The 11,630-nt window shown below is 54.9% G+C and overlaps 1 protein-coding gene across 2 annotated transcripts in view; it reads right to left on the bottom strand.

Moving 5' to 3' along the window:
* Nucleotides 1-476: 476 nt before the first annotated feature.
* Csf2rb (colony stimulating factor 2 receptor subunit beta) overlaps nt 477-11,630 on the bottom strand; it is a 23,016-nt gene continuing 11,862 nt past the window's right edge. The window contains exons 4-14 of one of the 2 annotated variants that reach the window (XM_055603114.1): nt 11,402-11,592; nt 9,817-9,974; nt 9,568-9,736; nt 9,288-9,423; nt 9,009-9,166; nt 6,606-6,745; nt 5,647-5,803; nt 4,934-5,024; nt 4,699-4,756; nt 3,960-4,063; nt 477-3,383 (exon numbers count right to left, since the gene is read on the bottom strand). In XM_055603114.1, the coding sequence (XP_055459089.1) occupies nt 2,270-3,383; nt 3,960-4,063; nt 4,699-4,756; nt 4,934-5,024; nt 5,647-5,803; nt 6,606-6,745; nt 9,009-9,166; nt 9,288-9,423; nt 9,568-9,736; nt 9,817-9,974; nt 11,402-11,592 (2,476 nt within the window). In that variant the 3' untranslated portion in view covers nt 477-2,269. The remainder of the gene's footprint in view (nt 3,384-3,959; nt 4,064-4,698; nt 4,757-4,933; nt 5,025-5,646; nt 5,804-6,605; nt 6,746-9,008; nt 9,167-9,287; nt 9,424-9,567; nt 9,737-9,816; nt 9,975-11,401; nt 11,593-11,630) is intronic. The other variant, XM_055603115.1, reaches the window with a different exon arrangement.

Here is an 11,630-nt window from a genome sequence, read left to right as displayed (position 1 = left end):
CCTCTGGCCCTCAACTGTCTATGCAGTCTCTGCCACATCTCACACCTGTACAAGTCAGCCCGGACCAGCTCTGCTCTGGCTCCCCACGGCTTTACCCCGTCAGACACAAAAACAGGCTTGACAGAAGTGAGACCCCGGGAGTCACTTGAGTATCAGAATCAACTCTCTATCATTCTCAGCTCTTTCCGTGGTCAGCTTTCTTTCCCTTCTTTCCCTTCTTGTAGATAAAGAGCGAGTGTGAGACACTCAGTTCAGGCCAAGTTCCAGGTGACAGACAGCTTTGAAGTACCAGCATGTCTCATGCCCCTTTTCCTCCTCCCTCTTCTTCTCTCCTGGATTTTCTCAGAAGCTTGCCTCCTTGTTACCCTGTGGGTCACAGACAGGATCTCTCCACAGTACACACACACACACACACACACACCACATACATACATACATACATACATACATACACATACAAACACACATGGACCACATTTTGTGCTGTTATAAACATTTTATTACCATGTTCCCTCTTAATGCAAGGCATTTTGGAGTCCATATTTTAATACCTAGAGACGGTTCTTGCTTGTCTCCCATGAGGGGTCCACTCTGGAATATCGACAGGCTACTGTGAACACTGCCACTGAGATACCTTCAAGATGTTGGCGGTTTTCTTTGCTGCAATGAAGAGGGTCCAAGGAACACTCGCTCTGCCTGCCACGGGTCAAAACCAAAAATGAAGAGTTGTGGCTGCCATCAAAGAGAGTGAGACCATGACACAGGGTACCGGGACAGACCAGATCCAGCTCAGGGCTTGATGGGTCACAGAGGTGCCTCTCAGTGCACTCTCAGTCCGGGTGAAGAAATGGCACAATGTCCTCTGGCTCCAGGTCCACGGAACATATAAAGACAGATCTCTGCAGTGTAAACTTGTTCTAGAAACACCTCCCATTCGAGGCTTTAGATACCAAAAGAGCCAGAAATAATAAAATGAAGGCACATGTACATTTGCTGCTAAGGCCACTGCAAATACGGCCCCAAAGAGGGGTCCTGCTCCCCGATTCATCTCACAGCAATTCAGAGGCTTAAGTGCTGAGGCTTAAGTTGCCATTGTACCTCCTGCACAAAACTAGGAGAGACCACATTCAGGGGAGAAGTGTGTGCCCCACAAAAGGCCGTATGGAAAGAGCTGTACAGGCTCATCCAAAAAAGATGACGCCGAGGACAAAATTGTTCATAAACTCTGCTCCCAACCCCCCTCCCCTCGAACAACAAAACAGCCGATACTCAAGACACATACAAAAGCGTGTGCAAACTTGACCACGAGCAAACAGGACAAGTGAGAATGAATGATGTAATGCCGTTGTGCCCCGACTGTCAAGAAGGTAGTGATTTCCAAGGACTGAAATCCCACAGCAGGGCTTTCATCGGAGGCCAGTGGGAGCAGCAGGCATCCAGGCATTCTGGAGGGAGAGCAGCTCGGATGTCTAGACTAAGTCCCTGGATGTGCCGTCCTGCGTGATTGCTGCATTCTTGTCCTTTAGGGGTCCACACCCTGGCTTTTCTGAAGTTGACACCATGAGCTCTAGGTGCCTAGCCTTCTCCATTGCTCCTCCTCCCTCCAGCTTGGCCATAACTGTGACCGCCAGCTAGTGTTGCCCATATCAGTGACTTCTCTATATAGCGGGGGTCCCCAGCGCCCTCTGCAAGGACCTTCAGACCTCCCCAGGCAGCCATAGAAGACTATACCTATTCTTGTAGTGACATGACCCTGCCCATTTCAAAGTCTGAACCCTAGGGTGCCTACCTGAGCCTCCCACCGTCTGCACTGAGCCAGAACAGGTGCTGTTATTGATGCCTGAGGGAACAAGCATCCACAGCAGTTCTTAATCAGACCTTGCAGACCTCATCCTCAGAGGCCTCTTGGGCCTCATCCCCACTCCAACAAGGCAAAGGGAAAGGAGGATCCTAGAGAGAGAGAGAGAGAGAGAGAGAGAGAGAGAGAGAGGAAGAGGAAGGAAAGGAGGAAGGAAGAAGGGGGAGGAGAGGGGAGAGAAGGAGGAGAGAAGGGAGAAAGGGAAGGGAGGAGTTAGGAGGGAGAGGGAGGAAGAGGAAGGAGACCGGAAGGGAGAGAAAGAGGAGAGGAGGCAGGGACAGAAAGCACAGGTCAGCTATGGCTGAGTGTCAGGGCTGAGAGCAGAGAGAGTGGTGCTTCTTGGCGAGGGCTCTGAGGAGCTGCTCAGGCTGAGGTGCAGGGCTGCTGGTGAGATTGGGAGAGGATGTGAACCTAGCATACCTTCCCAGGCTGGCTGTCCCAAGGGGGCAGTGACAGGTAGTCCTGATGCTTCAGGGACTTGAAAAACTGAATGGCCGGCACCTGGGGCATGGGCTGGTAGGGAAGTTTTTTAACAGGCAAGTCCTGGTCTAGGTCCCCAATCTCAGGACACAGGCCTGGAGGAGGTGGGGAGAGGGGACCAGTCCCCAGGCCAGGAAGGAAGCAGTAGTCTCCCACCTGCTGGAGAACAAGGAGGCCTTCAGAGTGTGGGGATACCGGGGCCACTTCCTCCCTGCGCTCTTGGGGGCTCACTGTGGGGCTGCTTGGCATAGGAGGAACAGGACTGCCTTGGGGGGACTTGGGGGCCTGGCTCATACTTGGAGGGAGCTCCACATAGTCTTCAAACTCTGATGGCCCGGGAGCTGGACTTCTAGGAGGGACCCCAGGCAGCTTGAGACAGAGACTGGGCCTTTGATCTGAGGGGAACCCTAGAGAGGGACCCGGAGAGGTAGACAGGGGCCCTGTGGGCAGAGTGAGCACCAGATCCGCAGGACGGACATAATCAGATGCCACCACGGTGTCATCGGGGCCCCCAGAGCTTATGGGTGGCATCACTGGGTTGTCCTTTGGCTCCTGTTCTTCCAACCTCAGCTCAGCTGCAGGGCTGTCCCTCGGCTCCACGGGAGGGCTCTCTGTAGCCTCCAGGCTGGACCCATGCTCCTCATCTGCAGCCTGCCCCTGCCCCATTGCCTGGGACAGTGGGACCAGCTGCACGTGTCCCCCGGGGGGCAGACACAGGTACTCCAAGGAGCCTGGTAGCGCCGGTTTCAGGCTTCCACTCATCTGGGAGGCAACCAGCTGGCCTGGGACATCAGGCAGGGAGTGGGCTTGGGGAGACCCCAGGTAGGGTCCATTGAAGTCAAAACTGGGTTTTTGCTTAAGTTTGCCAGAAGGAGCTGGTGGGTGTACTTGAGCACCGGATGGCTGTTCCATGGGTTCCGATGAGGCTGCTGGGGTGTTGGCTGCTGGGGTGCTGTCAGGCCCAGACGGTGGATCTCGGACAATGTTAGGGTACTCAATGGTGATAGGTGATACTTCATTGTCCTCCAAATGTGCGTATGAGCCCCTGTGGGAACAGTAGAGGCAGAGATGTGGAACTCAGATACTTAGGGAGCCCCAGAGCAGGCAGGGCTCTCTGGAAGGCCTGACCCCCCTCCCTCCTGACCTCACAGTGAGCACCGAGGCATGGGACCCTCCAGCGTCCCACAGGACCATGCACCATGCTCGGTTCACAGCACCCCCCTAGCTTTTGCCCTCATCTTCTGCTCCTTGCATCCCGCTACCTTTGGGGCCAGGGTCACACTTGCCTAGGAATCAAACAGGTCTACCAGCTGCCCGGAAGACAGGCTTAGCTCTCCCTACACAGGTCCGAGCGCTGCAGGCATGAGCATTCAGCCCTCCAGTGCAGGGCTTGCCTAGGCAGCCTGGCTAGGAGAGGTTTCCTGCTCCGGGATGCTGTCGTCCTTTGTCTCACCCTAACCTGAGTCAGGAAGACCTTCCTCATGTCTCCCTGGATTGCCACTTGCTACAGTGGCCATCACCTCCCATAATCTCTTCAGAGGCCTACAGGGCTACCCTAACGTGTACAATGGAAGAGTTTTCCTCCCTCAGGCTCTCCAAGGGTCGGAGGCCTATCACTCACCCTTTAAGCTCAGCAAAAAGGTTGCTCTGTGGTCCCTGGAACATAGGGTTCTTAGCGGCGAAGGCTGCCACACTGCTGGGAGGCCAGAGTCCTTGGCCTCCATCCTAGAAGGTGAAGGATATTTGTGCCTATGACTTTGGTACCTCAGGAAGGAGGAGACAGTGGAGGATAGCATGAGCGTATGGTGTCTTCCATGGGGTCCATACATGGGAAAAAAATGTCCCCATGATGGGGCCCAGCTCAGGCCTCTGGCTCCAAGAAATCGGGAGGCACCCAGGGGACAGTGACTTCCCTCAGCCCTCAAGAATCTGAGGGGAGGAGGCCACACTGTTCTCCACGGCTTCTTCTCCCATGACTTTGGTGTCCACCGTGGCCATCGTCTCATGAGAAGCTGACAGCCATGTCTTTCCATTCTTGACATTCTCGTCTCAGTACCTGACCCTCTGGAGACACCCTTGCTGCTCCTACCAGCTCAGAGGCATCTTGTTATATGCTAGACCCAAGTCCTGTCCTGAAGGCCCTCAGCCCCCTCCCTACCCCCAGGAGAATTCTTGCACAGGGGAATGCTCTTAGTTCAGTCTATGGCTCCAGACAGAGCTCAGGGCCATTTGTGAGACTGCTGCTCCTTAGGGTACCCAAGGAGTCCCAGAGACCCACCTCCTGCTAGGCCAGCCCTCCTACCCTTCTCCACTGTGAAGCAATGGGACAGGGAGCCAGCAGCAGGTCCTGCCCTTCCTACCTGAAACATGAGGCTCTTGCTGGGGTTGGGGATTTTCTCCTTCCACTTCCTGTACAGCCTGGAAGATAGCGGGATGGTGGGGACTCGTGTATGAGGGGGTCCAGAGACCTCCGGGGCCCATGTATAGAGGGAAACCTGAAGCCAGGGGATGAGAGGCAGGGTGGGTAGGAGTGATAGCATGCCAGGCCGTGTCATCCCTGTGGCCCTGGAGCCCGGTTTCACAGGCTGCGCTCACCTGTGTACGTAGATGCAGCCAAAGCGGAGGGCCAGGAGCAAGGTGGGAATGAGGAAGACGAGGATGAGGGCTGTCCACAGTGTGGGCATCACTTGTTCCACAAGAAGGAGAAGGAGAATCAGGTGGGAGACACAGGATGCAGGCTAGGGGAGGAGGCCTGTGTCCCCCCAGGACCTCTGTGGGGGAGGGCAGATACTTGGGGGAAACCCTTGGGCCTGCGCCCAGTGCTCAGCGTGGGGGAGTCCTGCCGTAAGCACCAGCAGTAAATACACAGAGGAGACTGGTTGAGCCTTGGGAGGCTTCTTGAAGGAGGCATGGGGGCGGGGGTGCATGGCCTCCTAATCCAGAGAGGGTCAGGGGAGATGGGAAGGTGGGCCAGCAGAGGGTCCCTCTGGAAAAGCGAGGGTTGGGCGCAAGTGTCAAGGGAAGGGAACTGGGCAGGACTGATGGAAACCACCAACCTTCCAACCCCAGGCACGCACACACGTGTCTATGTAGCTAGTGTAGCTTTGCAGCCATGGTAACAAGAAACCCAGACTGACCAATCATGGCCGCCACAAAGGCTAATAAAACCAAGTGCCCTATGACTAGAGGCCTAAGCCCCCAACGGAAAGTAAGAACAACAGAAAGACAGATCCTCCCCTTCCCAGCTTCCTAGGGTAGGGTAGGGTGGGTGGCTGTCCCCGCGGCGTGGCGGTGGCCAAGAGACGTACCCCAGTCAGTGGTCCAGGAGCATTTCTTGCTCCACTCACTCCAAATCCCAGTGTAGTTAGGAAGGGTCTGGACCCTCACCCTGGCCTCGTATGTGGTCGAAGGCTCCAGCTGCAGCAGGAGCATGCTGTGTTGTATCACAATCGCTGTCTTGCTGTCCTACAGCGGCAGATGTGCAGAACCTGAGCCCCTAGCCAGGGTCAGGGGCCCAACTGCCCTCCCCCACCCCCAGCCACTTCTAGACCCACTGAATCTCCAGTCCAGCCCAGGACCCCAGGATAGAGCCTACTGTAACCAACCACCGTGATGGCACGTCTTCCACCACTGACAGCTACACCCAGGCCCAAGCCCAGACTTTCTCCACCTCCTCATTTGTCTGGTTCCTGCCTTGGCCTAAATTCTGTCTGATCCAGGAGCATCATGCTAATTGGCTGGGTTCTAGACCATGAGCTGGGCGTCAGGAATGACCTTCTGCTGACTCACTCTCAGGCCTCAGTCTCTCCATTTCCTCTCTGAAGTTAGAGTGCTGGCCAAATAGTCCTGCTTTGGGCTCTGTGGAGCCCAGGGGTCTGCTTCTAGGTGCCAGGCCTCTGTATGTGGGATGTGAGCTAGGCAGAACCTGCCCTCAGCTTGGCCCTCAGCCTCTACACCAATGGGTCAGTTTTGATTCCTGAGAGGAAATCCACCCAGGCCTTGGTGATCTTTGAAACCTTCATTCCAGGTACTTCTGCTGCCCCACTCTGACAGTCTGCCCCCTCAGCTCAAGGGCAGCAACTGGCCATGGGGCCATGCCATGTCACCTCTCAGAGCCTGAATCCTTCATCAAGAAACTGGGCTGTCGCCTGTTGACTATGTGGGCTCTAAGGCACAAGGGTCAGGCTCGTGGTAAGTAGAGTTCTCTAGGGTGTTCTGTCTTTCCTTTCCTCTCTGTCTATGACTTCCCCCGAGTCCTGGACCTCACCTCCCAGCTGTCCAGTTCCTTCTTGTACTGGACCTCGAATCTGTGTCTAATGTGATCGTAGGGCATTTTCTCAGTTTCCCAGTGCAGGGAATAGCTGTCTCTATTCTTGACCACCTCGAGGGTTGGAGGATTCATCTGGACTGGGGAGAGGATAATTTTAGAGAGCGTCATGGTTTTCTTCCTTCCAGCAAAATGTTTCTTGTTATCCAAGGTGGTCATGGGTAGTCTCCTCCCTGGACCAATATCCCCAGCCCCCAGCCACTTTGACTCCTTCGAACTCTGTGGTGGGTTTGAATGAGAATGTCTTCATAGGCTCATATGTTTGAATACCTGGTCCCCAGTTGGTGGAACTGTTTGGGAAGGATTAGGAGGTGTGGCCTTGTTAGAGGAGGTGTGTCCTTGGCAGGGGCAGGGAGGGGTTTAGCTGTTCTCTACATCTGGCTTGTGATTCAAGCTGTGATCATGGTGACACACATCCTTAGTCCTGGCACTCAGGGGGTACAGGCAGGTGGATATACATGAGTTTGAGGCCAGGCTGGCTACAAAGTGAGTTCCAGGCCAGCCAGGGCTACACAGAGAAACTCTGTCTCAAAAACCAATGAACCAACCAAACAAACAAAGATGTGAGTGCTCAGCTGATTCTCTGCCCCTGAAGCCTCTGCTACTGCTTTGCATCATGAACTCTAAACCTTTGAAACCACATTCCCAACTTATACAAGAGAGTTCTATGAGTTGCCATAGTCATGATGTCTTGTCACAATAATGAAATAACTAAGACAAACACCCAGCCTTACCGCATCATGGTGATATCCTGAGCTGGGGAGTGCCTGAGATAAGGCTCGGTGATGACGTGGCCTAAAGCTTGTGCTTCCCTGCTAGTTTTGGATTAAAAAAAGAAAGCAACCAGTGGCCCCGTCTAGGCCCACGGACTGTTCCAGGCCCTGGGCAACACACTTTGTGGGGATTCCCTCCCTCTGTTCTCTTCTTTCCCCTTCAAGATGCTCTAACCTCCCCACTTTACACACGGGGAAGCTGAGCCCCAGAAATTAAAGACTGGGTGGTGTAGAGCTTGTGTCTTCATTGTGTGTCCTGCTTTTTTGGTAACCCTGGGAGTTTCCTGAAGCCAGGATGAGCTAGCAAGTCCTTGGCTATTCTAAAAGCCTCCAGGGCAAGGCTGTGTATTCGGCCTTCAGACACACCCAGAAAACCATCACCCCATCACACTGTGGCCAGACTGAAAGTTAAAGACTGAGACACGGGCATGTATTCAGGCTTTCTCATGTGTCCCTGATGTATGTTCTGAGAGAGGTGGGCGATTTAAGGTAAGTCACTCAGTCACTGTGACCTTCGGTCTCTCCATCAAAACAAAGGATTCATAGCTTATGACTTCAAAGAGCTTTTACAAAAATAATGTGGGTGACTATAGCACACAGAGGGGTCTCTCAATCAGAGGAATCCCATTTCCTGGGGGGAGTGCCCCAAGAAGAAAACGCTGCGTGTGAACTCCGGTGACAAAGCTATCAAAGATGACTCGCATTACTGGTCGGATAGAAAGTCTCCCTTGTATCAGGGTCCTTGCCCTGTGCCAGGAAGGTGGGACATGGATCTAGAAGGAAGCCATCTGCTGGCACGCATTCCTTGCCTGGCACGAGAGTAAAACAGAGAGCAGAATTTGAGAAGTGAGAACATTTGTTGGAGGAGTGCAGGAAATCCTGGGAATCGCAGGAGGGAGAAGACGGTGGTCCGAGGGGGAGGGGGGGACAGGTGTGCAGCTGAGAGGAAGCAAAAGGGAAGGAGGGAGCAGGTTTCAAGTGAGGTTCCTGAGGGGCGACAGCGTGATCTGCATCAGGGCGTGAGTTGCAAGCTGGCGGTGGCGTCCCTGTCTCCTTGAAGACGGTAGAAGCCCATTAGAATGACCTTTCTCTCCATCTCTCTGTCTGTCTCTGTTTCACCATCTCTCTGCTGTGTCTGCCTGCCTATGGGCGTGGGTACCTGGGCACAGACATGCAGAAGGCAGAGAAGAAGCTCTCCTGTCCCTTCTCCATGCCTTATTCCTTTAGACAGGTTCTCTCACTGCACCTGGAGAGTAGTCAGGAAGCCCAACCATCCTCCTGTCTCGTGCCAAGTGCATGTGAACATGCACAGTATTTTTATGTGGGTGCTGGGATTCGAACTCAGATTCTCACAGCCTGTTCATCAATTGCTCTTGCCCTTTGAGCCATGCTCCTAACCCAAGAATAATCTTTTTTTTTTTTTTAATTACTGTGAGTCATTTTACCATTCGGTCTGCAAACCTTCGAAAGTGGCAAACACAAAGATGCCAAAGAGGTCCCTGTGTTTGTTGGAGTGACACAATGGGCCCCTATCGTACTTGGAACTCATGCAGAGGCAGGACAAACTCACTGTGGTTAAAGCTCTGGATGACCGTCTCCTGTTTCAGCGGCTTAACAGAGACTGTGTACTGGCTGTGTGCGCTGGGATCAGGCACGGTTAGAGTGCAGTGGTACCGGGTGAAGAGGCTGTCCTGAAGCTCCTTCACCACTGAGGAGCATTCCTTCTCCCTGGGGAAGCAGTGTTGAGCTGAGAGCAGGGCCAGGGGAGGGTCAGATCAGGCTGAGACCTCAGAGAGGTACAGCCCTGGGGATAAGAAGCATCAGGGAAGGATGGCCAGGGGCCACTCACGGAGTGCCAGGGCTGGAGCTGTAGAAGAGCCCGAAGGAAACAGAGCCCGTCATCTGGTGCCACACCTCCCAGGAGCAGCTGAGGGACTGGAGCCCATCAAAGAAGCAATGCAAGTTCTGAGGCTGGGTCTTGTCTCCTGTGTGAGACAGAGTGGCCCGGAGAGAGAACTGAGGACTCAGGGCCGGTGGGAGGCGCTGATGACAAGGTAAGGTAAATGCTGGAGCCTCCGGCCCAGACTGTCTCCGCTGTCAGTCGGGGCTCCTAAGAGAGGCTCTGTTACCTGGCTGGGAGTCCCACTGCACCTCTGGGCTCCATCTGCTGGGCCGTCCAGACAGCCTTGACCCTGGGGATAGCTGAGTGCGAACACGGGCCACATAGGTGTTGCCGGGTAGAAACAGCTTTGGCTCTAGAGTGACCCAAGAGTTGTTGGTGTGGAGGCTGGAGGCACCCTGTGGAGACAGGGGAGCTGAAGGAGGAGCCTGAGGGGCCACCCCGTGGGTTGGGCCCAGACTGCGGCTCACCGTCCTACCTCCCAGGAGTCCTGAAGCCGTCTGTAAGCCACCTCAAACTGTATGTCCTCCTGTGACAGCAAGGAGTCCTCGGCATCCCCAAGGGGCACGCTCCACTCCAGCAGGAGATGGTCGCCAGACGGGCGGATGCTGACATCCTTGGGGGGCGGTGGCTGTACTGCAAGAGAGGGAGGTGAGGGTTTGGACTTGCTGAGAGCAGCCTGGTTTTCCGGGGGCCCGTGGGCCCGCCCAGGTTCAGTGCTCACCCATCAGCTGATGATCATAAACAAGAGCCTCAAGGAATGTTCCTCTGAGGCTCCAGACCCGGAACCTGCAAAGGGTAGGTTTGACCGCAGTTCTGCCTTCTGTGGCCCGGACTTTCAGCTCAGCGGGGCCTCCTTCTGCCGGGCTGTGCACCGGGGCATTCTTCCCAGCGGAGGGCGCTGTGAGCCGGTCTGCTTCCTCTCCTGCTACCCACCCTCTACAGTTCAGGTGCCTACCGCTGACTGACATTGATCAGCATCCCTGTTGGTCTTCCCTGATGGCTTTCTTAGGCTCCTGTCCCTGGACAGAACCCCTTGACCCTCTTCTGGTCTCGCCACAGCTCATTGTAACTCCCATCCTTGTCTTGTCACACAAGGTAACTTTATCTTCTTCCTGTCCCCCTTCCCTAGTTCAAGGCTTGAGATACAGCTGCCCATTTCTCATATTTTCCCTTTTGAACTTAATGCTCCTTGGATACAGTGAACGTACCTGGGTTTTTGCGCATGCCCCATTCTCTCCAGACCTGCCCCTGTGACCAGCCTTTGCATGTGTGGTTTGCTGGCCAGGAACTGCTTCTGAGCAGTTCTGGCTCTGAGCTCCACCCAAAGCAAGGACTTGGCTGCAAAGCTCCTTCCTTCCTTCTGGGAAGCCCTTCCTGATTGCCAGAGCCCTTTGCCTTCCATCCCTTGCATGTGGCAGCTGGCTCCTGTGTGTCTCCTCACCCTTCAGCCTGCAGCTCTAAGCCCCAGGAGGAGGGACTCTCTCAGACACCAGCGCCAGTCAGTTGACGACAGCATTCAACCTAGCATTGTCGGACAGCAAACAGGATTTGCGGTGTCCCCCTAGGAGCCTGACACCTGCTTGGGCCTAGAATGACAATGCAAACCTCGCTTTCTCCTTCAGTCTGAAGTGCTGGTGACATGCCACAGATGTGACCACCTGAGACCGTGCTGTAACAAGGGGCCCTGTGGACCCACTGCACATCCCTGGGGGCCAGAGAAAGGGGTGAGGCGCCTGGCTCTGGGTCGGAAGCATGGGAAGAGGATGGAACCTCTGTGGGTCTCAATGAGAGGGCAAGGTGTTGCAGCCATGAGGCAAGACAACAGAGACCAGAGCTCTGTCACTTGGACAATGCTACAGGAGTCACATGGCTCCTCCTGGAGGGAAGCTTTGGGGCTTGGGAGACAGCAGAGGCAGCTGGGACAGGAAGCGTCTCCGGCAGAGGCAGCACGTCGCATCTGCTCCAACCCCAGGACAGGGTCCCTGAGCCCGAGAGACACTCTAGGCCACCTCCAGTAACCTGCCCATGCTTGTACACACTGCAGGACCCCAGCATCTTACCGTGCTGGGCCAATAGAACCGTGAGCTGGATACCCAGGTCCCGATCCAGTTCGAACGAGTACTTGTCATCTTGGGTGATGGAAAACCGTGTGTAGGGGATGACACATCTTCTGGGCACACAGCGGTGGGGTGATGGGCACTCTGACCACAGCAGGTCCTCACTGAAGTCGCAGGACACTGGCTGTTGTTCCCTGTCAGTGAACACTCATTAGTTCTTACCGAATGCCTG

Source organism: Psammomys obesus, unplaced genomic scaffold, assembly GCF_907164565.1.
Source record: "Psammomys obesus unplaced genomic scaffold, mPsaObe1.curated_primary_1811, whole genome shotgun sequence".
In the NCBI taxonomy this organism is placed as follows: Eukaryota; Metazoa; Chordata; class Mammalia; order Rodentia; family Muridae; genus Psammomys; species Psammomys obesus.
This window is presented reverse-complemented; position numbering and strand designations above follow the sequence as displayed.